The 19362-nt window shown below is 53.4% G+C and overlaps 3 protein-coding genes across 3 annotated transcripts; all 3 read right to left on the bottom strand.

Moving 5' to 3' along the window:
* Positions 1 to 1247: 1247 nt before the first annotated feature.
* On the bottom strand, positions 1248 to 3771 carry CGCA056_v008460 (putative RNA-binding protein; the record flags this gene model as incomplete). The annotated part of the gene is made up of 5 exons (XM_037323707.1): positions 1248 to 1589; positions 1647 to 2671; positions 2856 to 3476; positions 3532 to 3653; positions 3707 to 3771. The coding sequence occupies 5 exons, from the start codon at positions 3769 to 3771 to the stop codon at positions 1248 to 1250; spliced, it is 2175 nt and encodes a 724-aa protein (XP_037177573.1).
* Positions 3772 to 4401: 630 nt separating this feature from the next.
* cot-3 (Elongation factor 2) lies at positions 4402 to 7289 on the bottom strand (the record flags this gene model as incomplete). Its single annotated transcript, XM_037323706.1, has 4 exons — positions 4402 to 4419; positions 4473 to 6255; positions 6350 to 7039; positions 7282 to 7289. 4 exons carry the CDS (start codon positions 7287 to 7289, stop codon positions 4402 to 4404), a joined length of 2499 nt encoding a protein of 832 aa, XP_037178256.1.
* Positions 7290 to 9035: 1746 nt separating this feature from the next.
* Positions 9036 to 18825, bottom strand: CSF1 (the record flags this gene model as incomplete). Its single annotated transcript, XM_037323705.1, has 3 exons — positions 9036 to 18618; positions 18675 to 18710; positions 18770 to 18825. The coding sequence occupies 3 exons, from the start codon at positions 18823 to 18825 to the stop codon at positions 9036 to 9038; spliced, it is 9675 nt and encodes a 3224-aa protein (XP_037178254.1).
* Between the last annotated feature and the right edge of the window lie 537 nt (positions 18826 to 19362).

Below are 19362 nucleotides of genomic sequence, written 5' to 3'. Positions count from 1 at the left end.
CTGTGCACAACTTCCTTGATTGCTACTGAATCGCCCAAGATCCACCTTCTGAGCTGGCACTTGACCTTGAGTCCCACTCATTGTCTACCGATGTGGGTTGTCCTCGTTGATGATGAACGATGCGGTTTCCAGCCTGCATTGAGTCTGTCATGCCAATCCGGCCCATGCAAGCACAACACAGCACAGCATATCTCAACCTAGCTCATGCTGTATCCATATCCCAAAACCAAAGCACCCAGCGCCCCTGACCACCGGCAGAAAGTAGCAGTGCCGCCGTGCCACACCCGACAAGTGACTTTTCTGGGCAGCAAGGAGGGGTCATATCGTAGTTCAGCCCAACGATGAGGAATGGAGGGGGAGAAGAGGAGAAAGAGGGGAAAGTCGAATCAAACTCCCTTGGTTGTTGGCAAAGCTCTCGGCTGAAACACACCGTAAGCCTTGGGCAGTAGATAGTTCACGCCTTGACTCGGATGCAACTCTGCTTTGCGAAGCCTTAATCCTACCTGATCCCGCTCGAATCCATCAAGGCTTGCATGACAGCTGCGTACTGTCCACACCTTGCAGCATGTTTGCGCCGTCCGGACCGCGCGATGTATTCATCCTGTCGGCGACAACCCGTTCTCGGCCCCGCAGTGGGTCTGGACAAACCGTGTGATCGTAATGAAGCCGACTGTCCCGCCCTGCGACAAAACCCGCGCAGACCTATTTCGACAACCTCTTTGTCAAAGGCGCCAGAAAAACCGCGACCTGTACCTCTAGTTCAAAGACTACAGCTCGGGGTTATGGCGAACGCCTACACTTTTCAAGGTGTGCAGTAAGTAGTTTGTAGCCATGGACGCTTTCACATTTCATCCCGGACAAAAATGAAGATAAAACTCGGCCTCTTCGTAGGAACTGGGGGCCATCACAACATCCTCTTAGGCACGAACTGGCCAGCCATCACATTACGACCGAGATCCAAAGGAAAGAAACACGGAAATGTCGGTATAAGGGGTATCAATTCTTCTTGTTGCCAATGCTTCCTATGCGCGTTTGCCATCTCTAGGCGACAACTTCATCACAAGTGTCGTCAATCCACTTGAAGCGTAAACGAACCTCGCAACTTTGCCCAACGCCCTCCAGAGCCACCTTGGGCATTCATGTACTATAGCACAGTGATGATCATCAGTCATGAGTCTCGCCTGCTTCACTCCTATGCAACTTCCCATGTAGAAGAAAAGCTCTACGCTTGTCGCGAGGTGTTTCTCCTACTCAACCCCCCAATCGTCGTCGTCTGCAACATCGTAGTCCATTTCAGGCTGTTGTTCAGGTTGCTGGTCAAGGGTGATCGCCGAGGACCCATTAGGAGCGGCGTTTCCTATGGCCACATCCTGGTCCATCGCGCCGGAATACTTGGACGTGCCGTTTTCCGCCGCATTCTTGGCCGACACAGGCGGTGTCGCAACCCATGACAGCTCAAGCTTACAATCGACGCCAGGTATCTCATGATTTGTCAGCCCGTAATAGAACTTCTCGGCTGTCTTCCGATCTTTGAAGGTAACCTGGGTATTCGAGGGCGTAGTGTTGATGTCGGTGAACTCTCCAATGCCCTTCACGAAATTTCGTTAGCATATCTTGCGCACTGATTAGAGAATGCGCCTACTTACGAGAAGATACTGCCGCAGAGCCTCGTCCTTCTCTGGTGAGGTGAAGTCTACACCAGTAACGGACACGGTCTTGGGACGGTTGTCCAACGAATAAGCCGCATACGCGGCGTGCACATCGCCTCTGTATCCGCCGCGGTATGATCCTCTGCCCCGCGGAGCGAAGCCTCCTCGCCCGCGTGGCACAGATCCTCCTCGACCTCGTCCTCTACCGCGGCTAGCTGCGTACCACGGAGTTGGCTCATCCATCGCGCTTGGGTCTAGACCAAGGAGCTTAGCCTCGTCTTCCAGAGCCGCAAGCTGGGCCCGAAGAGCAGAACTCAATGATCCCGCGTCCTCGTCGGGATTTTCTGGGCTTCCGTGCCTGGATCCCGCCAGCCTGGCCTGGAGCTTCTTTTGCTCCTCGCGATGTCGCGTGAGCAGCTCCCTTTGACGATGCTCCAGTTCCTGACGTTGCTTATCAAGCTCTTGCTTCTTCTGCATCTTCTCCTGGTGCAGTTTCTGAGCCTCCTCTTGCTTCTGTAGGAACTCTTCCATGTCGAATTCTGGTTCGGCCAGATGCTGTTCTCCGCCAAGGTCAGTGCCATCCGCTCCAGCTGCGGCAGCGGCTTGCTCGTTTTCGTCCTGATGCCAGAAGACTCTGACAAAACGATTGTCAAAGATGGCCTTGGGAGAACGGTAGGCGGCGTTGGCGGCCGCCCAAGAGTCATACTTCAAAATCGCAAGCCTTCTCTGCGGTTGCATCCAAATGTCTTCAATGGTGCCGAATTCCGAGAAAAACCCACGAACAGACTCTTCAGACATGTGCTCGTCGGGGATATTCTCCACAACGATTGTAGTTCTGGTTTCGTCAATGGCAGGGCCTTCCGCTGAGAACGAGGCTCGGTTCTGACGCCGCCGGCTCTTAGCCCCTTGACGACCCTTTTTGCCACCTCGGCCGCCTCTCTCGGCGTTGAAAGCCTCCATCAGCTGCTGCATTGCCTGGAAATTCTGCGACATCATCATAGCTGCAGCCTGGACATCGAATTCTGCGTAATGGTCAGTCTATATTCTGCAAGGTAGAATCAATGAGAACAAGAGAACGACAATGTAGCTTTCAGTAGTCAACCTTATAATAAAATTTGTAAAGTCATCGCATAAATGCTCGGACGGAGTTGTCATCACGCTACGAGTAGGGAAAGAAAGAAAAAAAAAGGGTCGTGTGAAACTTACCACTCAGTTGTGGAGGCCCGTTGGTAGCGTCGTTGGCTGGCAACCAGATCGGCTCAGAGCCGTGGTCGTACTGACACGAGCTTCCACGGGCGCAATAGCCTTTAGTCGCGAAATCACGGCATTTCTGCTTGTTTCTTCTCGGACCTTGCGGCGTTCCATATGGAGGCACCTGAGAGTAGGCCGGCATTCGCGGCGACGCGTCGCGCCAGGCCTGAGGCCCGGTGGGTGGCTGAGGGTAGTGGGGGTCATACGGCGCAGGCCCGGCTGGAAGCTGCGAATAGCCATTGGGATATGGTTGATTTTGGTACTCGTCCGTGCCACCATCTCCTCTCGTCAAGAAGCTTGGATCCCATTGGCCTCGACGCGGCTGCTTGTACGCTCTCTCCGCGTGACCGCTCGACGCGTCTACATCGCCTCTGTCATAGTATGAGCGCTTTCGCGAGTGCTTTCGCGAACCAGTCTGAGGTGATGTGTCGGAACGACTTGTGTGCGAGGAATGTTCTGTGTAACGGCTTTCGCCTGCAGTCTCGGATCGCTTCTTGGGCGGAGGAGGTGCGCCGGGCAGGTAAGACTTGTACTCAATGACGCGAAACAGTTCGTCAACAAAGTCGGATGCGGTATCTAATTCGCTAGTAAGTGGACACATCGTTCGGAGATTTTTTTTTTTGATACTTACCTGTGTTGAGAAATTGCGGCAGCTCGCTTTCGCAAGCTGTACGAATCGGCGCAGCGTCCCCTTCCTGGGATGCGAGAAGAGCAAGGACATAATCTGCCAGGATGTCCGTCTCGGTATCAGAGCTGCCATGTGTTAGTGGAGATGCAAGGTATGACGGAGATGGTGCGAGACTGACACTTCGGGCAGCTTTTTCATGAGCCATGCCTTAAGCAAAGGCCCATCCTCCTGAGGAAAAAACATGGTAGCGGTTCGGACTGTGCCGGACCACGGAGTAGAAGCAGCACTGCTGTATCAATAAGTCTGATACTTATGATGTGTCGAAGAAATGGGACGAAGTCATTGTCGTTGTTCGGGGGGAAAACCCTCAAACGAACGAGATTTTCGCGCCTACCGGAGAAATGGATCGTGTGGTTGAAGACAGCAAGAGCAGCACCCAGAGCGAGGCTGAACTTTTTTTTATTTGCGCCTCGCTAGGACAGGCCCACTTTAAACCTAAGTGGGATCACTCCACGCAGGTCATAAGCCTCTTCGTAGGTGTCCGTACCCATGCCTCTCTAATGAAAGCCTACCTTGCCGTCCGTGCCCGTCCGATGGGAGAACTTGCAGGGTCCTATAATGTCAAAACAGGCATAAGCCCTCGTGTCTCAATTGTGCGATTCCCAATGCACACACGCATACTGCCGCTTACTGGCATTGTCACACTCATTCCAGGAATTGACATATTGAACTTGTTTGTCTTCATTCCGAGACTACGCAAAAGCTATGGAAAGAACCGGGCTCTTAATTTTTGATATCATCCACCAAACCCAGTTCGTCAAATGTGCCCAGAAAAGCACAACGCCATTTTCTATTAACCCGTGGGAAAGGCGTTTACAGCTTGTCGTAGTACTGAAAACAGTTAGCATCATGTCAATGTGAACAGATACCGAGGGTAAACTTACGTTCTCAACACCCGGAACCTCAGTCTTGAGACCCTTACGCTTACGCATCTCCTGGACGACCTGTCCGACCTTGGAGGTGGCATCGAGAGGAGAACCACCGGGCAGAACCTGCCAGTGGTCAAAGACGGATTGAGGGAAAGCCTGTCCGGAGGTGGCCTGGCGCAAATCGCCATTGAACCCGAAGGATTCCATGACGGGCAAGTAAGCTTTAATTGTAAAGAGAGGAGTACCAGGACGCTGCTCCTCGTTGAAAACGTGACCACGTCTGCGGGTAAGGACACCGTAGACACCACCCATGGCCTGCTCGGGAACCTGGATCTCGACCAAGAAGACGGGCTCGAGGAGAGCGGGCTCGGCAAGCAGAGCAGCGGCGTAGAGAACACGACGGGCAGTAGGGATGATCTGACCACCACCACGGTGGATAGCATCGGCGTGCAGGGTAACATCCATGATGTTGAAGCGAGTGGAACGCATGGGCTCCTCAGCGACGGGACCCTCACGGGTGGCCCACTGGAAACCAGAGACGACGGAGTCCTTGATTTCGTTGAGGTACTGGACGGCCTTGGTCTGGTCAACGAGCAAGTTGGCACCGGTGGTGTCGGGGCCGAAGGTCCAAATCTTGCGGGCGTCGGTGACATCCCAGCCGAAGTCGTCGGCGAGGATACGAGCACGAGCCTTGAAATCGTCACGGGGGCCGATCTTGCCAGCCTCGATCTCCTTGGAGAGCTCCTCGTCGATGGGCTCGGCGATCATGTACAGACGGTTGTGCTTGTTGGGAGACTTGGACAGAGCAGTGATGCTGGACTTGCCGGCAACAGTCTCGCGGTACTGGACGACGGGGTCGGAGATGATGAGAGGGACACCGGCGTGGTCGTTCTCGAGATCGTTCAGGCAAATCTCCAAGTGAAGCTCACCAGCGCCGGCAACGACGTGCTCACCAGACTCAGAAGTGTAGGTGAGGACGCAAGGGTCGGACTTGGACAGACGCTTGAGACCCTCAACAAGCTTGGGGAGGTCCTGGGCGTTCTTGACCTGGACGGAGCGCTGCACGACGGGGGAGACGGAGAACTTCATGACCTTGAGGTTGTGGGCGGTGTCGCTGGTGGTGAGGGTACCAGACTTGAGAAGGAACTGGTCAATACCGACCAGACCGACAATGTTACCGGCAGGCATGTCGTCGATGGCCTCGACCTTACCACCCATCATCAGGACGGTACGCTGGATGGCCTTGATGAAAAGGTCCTCCTTCTTGCCAGGGACGTAGTTGGGTCCCTGGATGCGGACCTTCAGACCGGAGCGGACGGTACCGGCGAAGACACGACCGAAGGCGTAGAAACGTCCCTTGTCGGAGGTGGGAACCATCTTGGAGACGTAGAGCATGAGAGGACCCTTGGGGTCACAGTCACGGATGGCAAGGGCAGCCTCATCATCGGGGGGACCCTCGTACAGAGTCTCGGCACGGTACTTCTGGGCCGTGACGGGGGAAGGAAGGTGGAGAATCATCATCTCCAGAAGAGCGTCGGCAGCGGGAAGGAAAGTGCGCATGACAGCCTTGAGGAGCTGCTTGCCCTCCTTGTCCTTGTCCTCAGTGGCGAGCTTGAGGTCAAGCTTGGAGAGGAGGGTGGTAACCTCATCCTTCTTGAAGTTCATGACAGCGGAGAAAATCTTGAAAATGGGGTCCAAGATGAACTGGTTGAACGCACGCTCCAGAGGCTTGCCCTCGTGGGTGCCCTTGCTCGTCCACTTCTTGGTATGCGGGTTGAAGTAGCTGTCACCCCAAAGTCTAGAAGGAGAGGGTTAGCCAAAAATAACAAAATCAACGAGTAAGTTATGTGTCAACTTGCCTCTCCATCATCTTGTTGCGGTCAACACCGAACTTCTTGGCGTAGCGGACGGCGAACTGGCGGACGGTGAAGGCCCAGCCGTGCAGACCGGAACCGAAGGCGATGGTTCCCTTGTAGGGGTAGACCTGGACGTCACCGAGAGACTTGTCGAAGTAGGTGGAGATAATGACGTTGACGGACTCGATGGTACGAGAGAAGGACTGGTACAGGTCCTCCTTGGACACCTGAAGCTCGAGAAGAGCACGGTCGACCTTGTTGATGATGACGACGGGCTTGATGCGCTCACCGAGAGCCTGACGCAGGACAGTCTCGGTCTGGACGCAGACACCCTCGACGGTGTCGACGACGACGAGAGCACCGTCAGTGACACGGAGGGCAGCAGTGACCTCGGAAGAGAAATCAACGTGACCGGGAGAGTCGATCAGGTTGATCAAGAAGTCGGTACCATCGGTCTTCTGGCCGACGATATCCTTGACATCCTCGGGGTCGACGCCGTGGTACAGGGAGATGGCAGTAGACTTGATAGTGATACCACGTTCCTGTTCATCTGCACGTGTATCCGTTGCTCTTGCGTCTCCTGCCTTGGCGGTGGAGATGATACCGGCCTTGGACAGGAGGGAATCGGTAAGGGTGGACTTTCCGTGGTCGACGTGGGCAATGACGGACATGTTACGGACGTTGGTGGGCTTGTCCATAAGCTGCCGGATCTCCTCGATCGTGAAGCTGTGATGGCGATGCCATAGTCAGCCAACTGAAGCAGCGATGAAAGCTTATCTCCGAAAAAGTGAGGTGCTGTTGCTGCAAGGCGGGGTAGGGAGTGGCATTGCTCAGCAGCGTGGGTGCCGCCCGGCGCGCCAATTCAGCATCATCAAGGAATTGCCCATCGCCGCGGTAAAAAGGGACAAAGCGCGGGCGAGATTGCCAACGATGAAGGGAGCAGGAGCAGGCAACAGGAGTAGACTCACTTGACCATTTTGACGGCGGTGGCTCGGCGAGCACTTCGAAAATTGGTATGTGTAAGGTTGAAGTTGGGCGAAGCGGGGTTGAAGAATTTGCCCCGCGCTCACAGAGTGCTGAGACCTTTTTCTACTTGAGAAAAGAGGCAAGCAGATAAAGCTTGTGAGATGCCGAAGGTAGAAAGACGACGGTTCCAGGAACGACAGGGGAACTTGAGCTCCTCTGCCACTTCTTTTATCGTCGGGGAGATGATGGGAAGGGCGGGATGAGGAGGAGAAGAAGAAGAAGAGAAAATTTGGATGTGGTGCAGGCTCTGCTTGAGGTGAGGTGGGTTGGGTGCCAGTCGTTGCCCCGAGGGAAAAAAAAGTTAGTGCTGTTACGCCGTGGGTGCGTGGGCGCTGGCCCTCGCCGGATGAGAAAAATGGGTATGGTGGGGCGGCCAGAGAGTGAGGAGAAAAAAACCCCGCCACTCTCGCCCTCCTGCCATTATTTTTTTTTCCCACCCACCACTGACCAGTGCTCTCTCCAACCACAGCAACTGCAAAACATCACCCCTTCACCACCTTAGGTGTGTGGTGGGATGAAAGTGGGCACCTTTCGATCGCACCTGCTCATTCGGCCACTGAAAGCCGCATGAGTCGGCCATTGAATCAGCCTGCTCGCCGTGGCGCCACTCCGTTTTGCTGCGCGTAGGATTAACACTCTGCATACATACGCTCCCGCCTGTGTTGACCCCTCAGTACCCAGACACCTACCTACCCACGGTTCACGCGTACCTGCCCGTACCTACTGAGCGACCGGGCATCGATGGCGGCCCCAAGCACCGCAAGGTAAGGTAGGGTGTCTAACGCCTCGTGCGCCTGTGCTGAGGAGCGGTCCCTTCACTGGCCCTTGGAGTGCTACCTACCTTGCCTACCTACCTGCCTAGGTATGCGAAAATGGAAGGGCAACAACCCTGGTCCCCTCGCACCAGAAAGTCCGGACGGCGGACACGAGCTTCAGTGTCTCATCAGACACTGGGCGCTGCTCGTCCCGGGGTCTCGTTATTGGCGTCGCCAGCCAGACGCATCTTTGACACATAACCCGTTTGAATTAGACCAAGCTCGATGCTCTCTCGCCTTAAAATTTCCTGCTGTAGACCATCCAAACCACCTCAGTAATCCTGGGATTGTGGTTTCAATGGAAAGATCCAAAAAGCAGCTTAGTGTGGCAGACTGTGTGAATCCAAAGCCCCGCCCTGGCTGTGTGATCAGCACCCCGCCCCCCTCTCCTTGGAACTCGACCCCTCTGTATGACCGACCCAATGACGACGTTGACCGAATTAACTCTGCCCAACTGCCAGCGTTATCCGGCAGGGAGTCATCCGCCTTCCGCCGCAACTATTATTCAACCGGCCGGCTGAAATCAAAGGATTCTGTGAATAAGGGCGCGCCGAATGACTGGATTTCCAGACCGAGCTGTATCTGTACACTTAGTTGGATCCGGGCCACGCCACAGAGCACACCGAGAAGGTCTGTATTGATGGCGGGGCAAGGTCTAGTCACATGATGCACTCTGTGAGGATTGCGAGTGGGATATATGATTACTAAGATAAGACGGTACTTCCATGTTCACGTCTGGTGCTTATTATTAGTGTACTTGCGTGTGTACGTGAGGCACTCATCAAGCTCATTCCCCGCAAACTCCCTTAACGCCGAACCAAGACTGCAAACAACCCTCAAAGCTTACTTACAGTACACGCCGAGTGACTCAACGCCGGGTTTTATGATCCCAAGATTTTCGAGTACGCATCTTCCACCTCGCCGGCCAACTCAAGTAGAGCTACGATGACGATCTGATGCGTCAGGTTGGGCAGCCGGTCTCGGTGAAGGCCAATCCATTCTAGCGGCGGCGTTGCCTCTCCCATATCCCTCAACTGGGGTGTCTCGATAATGGGCGGTTCCAGTGCCACATAGTCGTACTTCGACTGCGGCACGTTCACCTCGGCCGTGATCTTTTGCTGCGATGAGCCTCCCACCTGCTGCTCCTCTGTATCTGGCACGCCCGTCACCTTGATGGCCGTGAGTGGGAGCTCTTTGCCCCAAGTCTGCTCTAGCGACTTTGCGTGATTGGCCCACATCCCCCTGATGTAGCTGATGCGCGAGTAGTTCCATCCCACCTCGACTTTGCCCTCGAATGCGCTCTTGAAAATGTAATCGATGCGATTTTGATTCGGTGTTTGCCATGTCTGCATGACTGCACCCACCTTAGGCACCTTCAAAATGGTTCCACCTCGGGACCCTGTGGCTCTCTCAACCACGTCCTCCACAGAAATTTCACTAAGCGTCTTCGGCGCCTCAATATTTCGGACGCCGGCGAGTCCAATACGCAATTGACCGAGCGTGAGCCCCAGGATGCTGTGGACGCGCCGCTGTTCAATGCTTGCGGCAAATCTTGCTTCCGCATCCAGAGCTTCCATCTTGAACACTTGGTGATCCGAGAACGTGCTCGGAAATACACCAAGATTCAGGGCCTTGAGCGTCACCACAACATCGGTGTCGAGGGAGATAGGTGACTTTGACAACGTGTCTTCCTCTCGGAACTTCGGCAAGCTTGTCAGATGAGGAGATGCCGCAGTGTTCCCATAAGACCTTCTTCGCATGAACTTCTCGATTTCTTGCAAGGACATTTCAAAGTTGGCCTTTCGTTCTTGTATCAGCTTCTGCACTGCTTGGTAAAGAGCAACACCTTGCGCTGCAGATGTCGTGGTGCCAAAAACCTGTACCGCGTCTCCGTCAAAGATGGCCACCAACCGGTCTCCGCTGCCTTCGAGACTGCGACGAACGTTGTACATGAGAAGCTGCAGAGATGTGATGTCGGCTACGAGGAACGCTTGGTAGTCGAACGCTGCCTTCACTCGAAATTGGCTGAAGCCAAGCGATGCTTGAACAAGAGGTGTTTCGTTGAGCGCTTGCTCTCTCTCAGGCCATTGGATTGACGTCCGAAGCTGAAATTTTTGGAGGGCAATAAATCCACTCAATCTGCCGGTGCAGTCAATGCCAATTCTCTCGAAACCAAGGCAGAGATTTTGCTCCCAGTCAGATGTCTTCTTCGATGAAACCCAGAATTCTTTGATGGCGAAAATGGATTTGCCAATGGCTTGACCCATATCGACGCTGACGTTCAAAGAGGCAATCGATACTGTTGCTGTCCAAGGGAACGCCGCAGTTGCAGCCACCTGCTGGTATCTTTGAACCAAGTGGCCTTGCGACGTTTCTGTGTTAAGCTTTGCCACTGGGGCCGTGGTCGTGTTTCGAAGCTCGTTAGGATACCAGATCTCGCGGAAAAGCAAGAAGTCTTGAAGCTGTTTGGCGTTGATTGAAACATTCATAGGGCTGACTTTGAGAATAGCTGACACGCCACTGGTTCCGCTGACGTGTTTGCTGTTCATCAACGATAGCACAATCGAGTCAACGTCAAAGCTCCCCGTCGACTCTCGAGAATATACATGCTGAACGGACGCTTGGAGTTTGGAGAACGCGCCTGATATGGAGAAGAAGTTGCCTTGTTCCACGGACCGCACGGTGTTGACGGTGAAGTAGATGTCGTCAAAACAGGTTGTGGCAGCAACGCGGGCGATGGGCTGACAACTGAGTGAAAACTCTTGACGACATATCCGAAGACCGAGGTTCAATTTGAGACGACCAATGACGGCGTTCGGGTCGGCAGTAAGAATGTTATCCTCATTGCCAGGTTTGGACTTGGATGCTGCAGGAGTCTGAACCGCCGGAGCATCTGTGTCCTTGCTAACAACCTCTTTAACGCTCGTTGTCATATCCATGATTAATGGCACAACGGAGGGATACAAGATATTGCTCGATGCGTCGATCTTGATTTCGCCGTACAGGGAAGGATCTTCGCGGCCGTTGTCGCGATACTCGAATTTCCAGGCCAAACCTGGAGTCCTGAGCACAGTGCTGCTGCCGGAATCATCAGTGCTGAACTGGCCATATTTTCCGGCCAAGGATGGCCTGCCAGTTCTTGAACTTCCACGAAGCCCATCCGTCGGTTTCTTGCCAGACACGTAAACCACAGCACCCGAGAAGTCAGCGTCTACCAAAAGAGATTCTAGACGTTTGGTGCCGAGGACACTGCGTCTCGGGGGAGCCGGCTCTTCGACCTTCTCTATCTTGTCGACTTTGATAGGAGCTGTTCCTGTGGTCCAGTTTTGCGATGCACGCTGCACATTCTTGATCGAGAGTCCGATGGAGTCATTCAATATGGCCGCAGGAATTATGAAGCCCGAGGTTAGACGAAGATCAAGCGACTTGCCAACTGCCTGGAACGCTAAGCGGCGCGTGTTGGGGTTGGAGACATATGCGATGTTGAAGACGACCTCCGGGAGCAAAGCCGAGTGAAGAGACCTGAGGCTCCTGTCTTGACCCGGAGGAACCATTTGAAGCTGGAAGTTCTCGATGGTGAGTCTAGCTGACTTTGTCTGGCGTGTTCCAAAGCTGACCAATTGAACTGATAGGATGAGGTCTTCCTTGCTCCCTGCAAGTGGCATTAAGTCGTCCGAAGGATCTCCAACGAGCCAGCAAACTTGAGTGTCGCGCACTTCGAATCGGTAAACAATAGACGAGAGAAAGGAGTCAATAATGTCCGGTTCCTCCATCTCCTCTTGATCGTTGATCGCAATGCGTGGTCTGGTTTGCCTAATTTTGCGTAGATACTCAAGCTCTCGAGAGGTATCGAGATCTTTGATTTTGTCACCCATGTAACCTAGCGCAGCAACCACCGTTGATACAGTCTCGGGTGATAGATTGATTTCAAGCCCGTCGCTCCTGAAGTTGAAGGATCGTTCTTCTCTGCCGTCCTCTGTGGAACGTGTGTTTGCTGAAATCAGAGCTCCCAGCGCAAGGCTGCCGCAAGATCTCATCGCGTTGTCTTTGCCCTTCTGTACGTCAATCAAGATCTGCCGCAGGTTGACATGTAGCTCGGGTTGCGCCAAGATTGGCCCGTGGGACTCGTGCCGATTCGAAACTTCCAAATGCACTCGATCCAAGGCAAAGGACAAGCATGCGGTTGGGTCGTTTTCTGAGACTAGCGGTGTCTTTCCAAACATTTCGATGCCAGCCAAGGTGAGATGAATTGTGTAGACAAGATTTGAAGTCGACGGTGGCGGAGAAGTCTCCTTGGGCGCGGCAGGCGGCGTCTCATCGAAAATTTCGCTGATATGCTCTTGGATGGCCTTGGTGCTCTCTTGCAATTCAGTGACGGCACTGGAAATCTGCGGTCTGTTTAATGCCCGCAGCAAACTGTAAACCGCTGAAGCATCGAGTTGCATTAGCTCCACAGAGCCGAATACCGACACTGAATGCTCTTCCTGGCCCATATGGCTAACAATCCGGCCATTCGTGGGTGGAATGCGTAGAAGTGAAATGCTGCGAGGCTGATTTTTTACGTCCATTCGGATCTCGTGCGAGTTCTCCTTCACGTCGAAGTCGAAGATAAGCTCCTTTCCAAAATTGGCAGCCACTGCTGCTCGTGCCACAACGCCAGAGATGTTGTATGTCATGGACTGGAGGAGTGGTACGCTTATGAGGTATTCGTCTAGGAACATCGCAACGTTAACCCGGAAAGAAGAGAGTCGTTCGGCTATCTTGATGCTATCGCGCCGAGGCGCCGGTGACTCTGGCAGCTGCTTTTGAAGCTTATGAATTTGGGTAAACTCGTCCTTGACCAGATAATCGACCACTTCCACGAGAAAGAGAGGATCTTGCTTCACAGCCAGAGTCAAATTGCGACTGCTGGCCGTGGATTTGATTGTGTGACACGACGTAGTGTCGGTCTCTAGCAGCTCGTGAGAAATAAACACGCTCGGGTCTCTCAATTGGAACATCCCCAAGAGCTCGGATCGATGGTGCAATCTTGACGTAACTGCATCACAGCTCAAAATGAAGTTGATGGATGAGCCGGTCTTTTCGTACCCATCGATCAAGCAAGATGCTTTCAGATTGTGGCCTAGGGATGTAGCGCTTAGGTTGATGGTGTCGATTTCGACAGACCCACGTCCCACAGCGAGAACAACATGGAAGGCGTCCTGGGACTTCATCTTGTTTTCCGAAGGCGTGCTCTGTTGTGGCTCTTTTGGTGGCTTTGCTGCCCGGCTCGATTTGTTGTATAGGCGGAGAACGTCTTCAGCTAACTCGCAGAGCTCCCAATTTAGCATAACGGCCGCTTCGCCGCAGTAAACGTTCAGAACGGTCATGTTTTTAGGGCTCTCCGACTGTTCAGGAGAAACGACAATCTTCCTCTCCAACCTCGTTGTCAAATCAGCGAAAACGATCCGGTTTTCCTTCGGCCCGGGATCCAAAAGCAGTTGTATGTCCCTCAACCGAAGAGCAGCCAGAGTGGGTAAGTCAGGCGTTGCAGAGTTGCCAGTAGCGTTCATCTGACCGTATACGTTTTTGATCAGCTCGGAACCTGCTACGTCATATAGATCCCAGCTGCGCCATCGTTGGAAAGCATCGATCACTCGTTGAGAGGCATCGCGTAGCGGAGTCACCGAGCCAGACAAACAATTGATTTGCAGATCGTCCCTAAAGCTGGCTGGCATTCTGGTCCATATTTGACGCAGCCGGGCGGCCATCTTCCATGAATCATAAGTTCGGAGATGTTCTGATGCCGATCGTAAGACCGCTGAAGGGCGCGTCAGAAAGGATGGATCGCCAACTGGATGGCCATCTGTCATGAGCTTGTAGACGAAGTGCTTGATCCGATCCTCATGTAGAGACATGGTCTGGCTTAGCACCTCTCCTAGCTCTGAAGCAACGCTGCCAGTCCGATGTATTAGCGAAGCCAGATACTCGATCTTCTCCGACGCAGTGCTGCTTTTGATGCCACCAATATCTGCGTCAATGTAGGTGACGTCCTTTGAGCCCAGTGACAGCACTACCCGCTCGATTTGGGCCATAAAGGCTGCTTGGTTTTCTTCCGCCCCGGACAATCGCTCCGAAGCAGACACCTCGGCAGATCCGAGCTTAAGCAGAACCGATGTCCTTTTGCTGCTCTTCACCGGCTCTTCTGGGTCTTCCCAAGCCTCACTTGATCGGAGACATAATGAGAGTTTTGATAACGACACATCATACTGGTCTTGTTCCTCGCCTCCGGGATTGAGATGATCCATAGACGAAGAGTTTAGAAACCGAATGCTGGCTTTGGGGATCCTGAGCATAACGTCCGTGATCTCACCCGCAACCTTCTTCTTCTTTTGATGGTCGAAGATGTCGGTCATTGAAGCGATCTGTAGGCTGTCGAGAATGCTTTCCGGCTCACTTGGCTGCAGTGCTGCAATGAGCAAACAGGCATGCCGTACAGCAGCAGGGTTAAGAAATGCGGTCACCCCGGAGGGTATTTCGATTATGATGCTGTTTTGAGCACGGTCTTCTGCCAAGGAGTCCGGGTCGATGTCATCCAGGTCAAATTCCGAGAAGCCGAACGCTGACTGCTTTTCGTCCATCTCGATGCTTTGCATGACAGCTTCCGATGTATCTGGCCGGATGCTCTCGAGAGGGAATGGTGGAGTGTAAAATTGGCTGGAGAAAGCCACAGACGAGTGGTAGTTCGTATCTCGTTGCAAATCCCCGACAGCACTGTAGAATGCGGAGTGGCGACCAGTCGAGGCTGAGATATCACGTTGGTGTTGGGGATATCGCTTTCCCACTTCAGGGCTGTCAGGATAGAGAAGATCAGATTGCCTGGACTTCGCCCGTGACCTGACTGAGCTTCTTGGCCTCACCACGCTGCTGTTGCTGGAACTAGTAGTGGCGGTGGACAGGAAGGAACTCTTGTGGCGAAGACGCCGGCTGCGGCTGAAAGTTGACCGGCTATCAAAAGATCTTTGATCTCCGATGGCGCCGTCCAAGACCGTTGGATGGGGAACTGGCGGGAATCCCTGGGCAGGAGGATCTAGTTGATCAGGGAGCATCTCCTCCAAGATGCTGGGCAGCAGCAGGAATTCGGTACGGCCTGTCCGCTGATCTTCACGGCGAATGAGTTCCTGTTGCAACTTGCGCTCTTCAGAAAAATGGAACTTTCTTCCGATTATGGCCACTCGGATAGAGGCTTGGAAAAAGGCATCGGTCTCAACGCCGTGCTGAGCTTTCCACTTGTGTCGCATGGCAGACTCGGAGTTAACACACGAAACCTGAATATCGGGGATCTTGATGTCTGCACGTCTGGAGTAATGCGTTCGAGCCCAATCATTGAACTTGACGTCTAGCGTGCCGGTGGAGAAAAGGAATGCTGCGTCTTCCACATGACACCAGACGCGAATGGCTTGCACAGCTACCCTCAAGAAGGTGACATCGTACACAATAATTGATGAAAGCGGTATTAAGGCATTCTCGTCGTCGTCGAACTCGAACGCAAAGGCCTTGCCTCCACTGATCAATGCGGTCAGAAATTCGGTCGAACATTCGCCTGAGACTGTCCCAACAGAAATATCCCAATTACACAGGTATGTCGGTTCTGTGGGAGGGAGTCCAAACAAACGATGGCCATAAATCGTGACGCCGTCGACGAAGATTTGCGTGCTTGATACTGCACTTATTGGCGTCTCCATGCCTGATTCTGTGTTTCCGAGAGACAGGTTCAGAGGATTGAGGTTGACCTGCAGATCCATGTAGTAGTTCGTGAAACGGAGATCTAACGACAGGCCAGCAGTCTCGATTTGAACGTGGCGCTGGCTGGAGTACAGATTGGCAGGCAGAAGTATGCGAGGGTCATCAACCTTGACACACAGAATGACGTCTAAATCGTTTGATTTCTTTGGCGGCGGTCGTGTTGCCAACTCCGCGTCGGGACTAAGCTCTTTCGCTCTTAAAAGTTCCTGATACTCTTCCAGAGTTTTGAAGTGAATGTAGTCTCCGAGGTAATTGTCCTTCAGCACCAGAAAGTATCGTATGAGAAAGCCATACAGGGTTATGGTGGGCGATTGAACACCCATGTTCAGGGTCAGTGTATCAATATTGGCTGGCGACGTCGTGGCGTTGTAATGATACTTTCCGTCAAGCTCGAAATTCTCACCGTGGCCAATCTCTTTCGATGTGATGAACGCGGCTTGTGTGTTCCACGGGGGCACATGCAAAGACAATTTGAAAGCCTCCGCACCGAGAGCAAAAGAGACTGCGTTGACGCTGGGCCGAAATTTGTCGATAGGAATGCAAACATTCGTTACCAGGGACGGGCTCTGGGCTATGACATACGCATTATCGTCCAAGTCAGTGGGGTTGTTGATGATGTTGCCGTCGTTGATGTTCAGATACAACTTGACGTTGCGGAGGTCCAAGTTGAGATAGTATCTGAAGGGAGTAAACACCAGGTACTCGGCTGGCGGACCTGTGGCCCAGTCGTCGACCAAGTCAATCAGAAGGAAGACATGGTCCCTGAGGATGAACAATTCCAACTCGTCTGCGACGATGTTGAAGTACCAGGATCTCAATGAGTTCCACTTCAGGGGCGTAGATAAATCGCAGGATATGCGCTGAGCCCCTGAGCGCCACAGGAGCTCATGATTAACGCTACTTGCAAGCTCAGTACTAGGTAGATCAACGTCTAACTTCATCTGATACCCGGTTGCGCTGGCCAGCATGTCCATTGTGAACGAGATTGTCGAATTGCCAGGGACGATGAAATCAAGCCAACCGCCGGGACGCAGAGGGGCAGCATCAGGCTTCATGTCTTTCTTGGCCCGATTTCGTTGTTTCCGCCGTTGCTGCTGCGGGGGTGTCGTTTTCATGGGAGGCTCCTTTCCTTTCCATCTCCAGTTCTTGGAATCCTCTCGTATTGGTATGCGTAGTGTCACCTCTTCGTCCAATTCGACGTACAACTTGAACTGGGTGGGAACACGGTACGCACCCTCTGCAAGAGGGACCGCAGGAATTGCGTCCTTGGATAGACTGGGCACAAAAACACGCTGAAGATCGGCCCTCTGGCGGTCAGCCCATGGCCCGTAGTTTACAATTCCACCCTTGATGGCGAGGATCATTCCCCAAGCAGGGGCTTCATCGCCATTGATGTACGTTGCTGCGCTCGTCTCTTTAGACTGTCGTCTCGCGGCTTCTGCTGTGACCTTTCCGACAACGTCCCAGTAGATTGTCAACGTTGCCTCAGGACTGTCTACGATGGTCGACTCGGCGGCGTATTCTACGCCAGCCCAACGCAATCTGGCATCCTGTTCGTCCTCGTCAAGATATCGTGCCAAACCTTGCCAATGACTGGACCCAGGTATCTGCGATACAGCTGTCGTAAGAGGGCTCCTTGAACCCAACGAGAAGGACTCGACCGATTTGCGCCAATACGGTACCAGATTCCTCAAAGTGCCCAGTGCACGGCGGCGTTGTCTCTTGAAAAACGATGTCTTGTAAGTCGGGCTAGGTTCCTGGGCTACTAGTTTTTCACGACTTGCCCTAGTGGCCTGGTCCTCTTTGAAGTCGTCATTTTCTCTCATCTCTACAATGGGATGCTGGAATTTGATCTTGAAGATCTGTTTGTACGGGTCCGGCGTTGACGTTTTTGAGGCATCGATTTCGCCTGACAGTCCATCGGCTTTGACAATCAAGATGGCCTTCGTGTTGTCGTTTCCCAAGACCACCGCCGCTTTTTGGCAAGTAACAAAGATAGGGAATAGCTGCAGCAGGAGGGGTAGGTCGGAGTCTGGCTGAGTGGCCTCATTGCTTCCTTCAGGCACATCAGAAGGTGTGCTAATTTGGCTGGCGGAAGAGCCACGGCGACCTAGAGTGTTTCCTATTCTGGAAAGAAGCGCAGCTCCAGGAGCTTCCTTTTCAGGGGCATCTTGTGAGCGATCTGACTTCTCGGATTCCCTCTGCCCTCGATTTCTGAGAGAGACCGTCTCTTCTTTAGACTTGAAGGCCGTTGACACGTTCTCGGCAGCGGTCGGTTCCTTGAGTCCAGCCAAAACGCTGTCGTATGCCGGGCTTCGATTGTAGATGAACCACTCCAAGCCAACCAGAGACATGGTTACTCTGCAAGGAAGGTTTGAGTGACGGCCATTTGTGAGAAATGATGCCTGTTCAGCTTGCTGCTGTGCCGAAGCTTTGATGTCCACCTCGCGCACACGGCGCAACCAGTACCTCCAAGTGACGTAGCCATGTTGAACGAGAAAGGTTTCGTTATTGCCGTGATACCGCAGGCCGGTGAAGAATATGCGGCCGCCGAGAAGGGAGACCTGTAACGCCTGGATGTCGAGGTAAATGCGGTAGCGGTGCCAAGTGTAGGTGCGTATGCCCCACGAAAGTAGGGATCCGAAGGCTCGGTTGAAGTAAAGGAGAAAGAAGACGGCACTGGAGAGAGTAAGCAATTGGTCGCGTTGTTTTGCCAAAGAGTTGTCGATTCTCACAGAGCAGCGCAGACGAGCATGTAGGCCAGAAACTCCCTGTAAAGATCAGCGGTCAGCATTGGCTAAGCATTATCATGTCAAATCGCGTCAAGTACCCGTTGAAGGCTGGCGTTCCCGCCGGAGCGGGATTGGGCTCCCCTTCTTGCGCCATTGCAGAACGGGATCCTCAGAAGCGGCAAGACTCAAGCGGTGGCATCGAATTCAGAGGGTCTCGATCTTCTCTGCTGCCATGTCTCTCGTGTGGGTTCGGGTGTTCGTGGTCGCAGGTCGCAGGGGAGATTCGTGCAAGTGTGGTGGTGTTGTCCGAGGAGCACCAGCACGGGGCTAGCAAGCGGTCGCAAGCAGTGCTAGCAGTCCGCGAGATGGAGCATTTGGAGGGGATCGCGTTCGGACTATGGGGGATCAAGAAGTCGAGTCGGGTTGTAATGTTGAGCAGGCAAGAGAGAGCGTATGCGGTGAGGTGTGCTGCGGTCAGTTGCGGCTGGTGAGGTAGGTAAGGTAACGGAAAGCTGGGACGGGATGGAAGCTCGGGATCCAACCAATGCAGATCAAATGCAAAGCGCGGGTGCCCACGGTTAGTACCTTAGAAGGTAGGTTCATTGATGCATGGAAGGCGCCCGGACTGTGAACCAGCTTCGTGCCCTCCAGCGCATCCATGTGATGGGGCTGTTGTCTCGCGCTAAGGGCC

This window comes from Colletotrichum aenigma, assembly GCF_013390185.1.
Source record: "Colletotrichum aenigma strain Cg56 chromosome Unknown KSG_Cg56_contig05, whole genome shotgun sequence".
In the NCBI taxonomy this organism is placed as follows: Eukaryota; Fungi; Ascomycota; class Sordariomycetes; order Glomerellales; family Glomerellaceae; genus Colletotrichum; species Colletotrichum aenigma.
The sequence above is the reverse complement of the archived record's forward strand: the minus strand, read 5'-3'. Positions and strand labels throughout refer to the sequence as shown.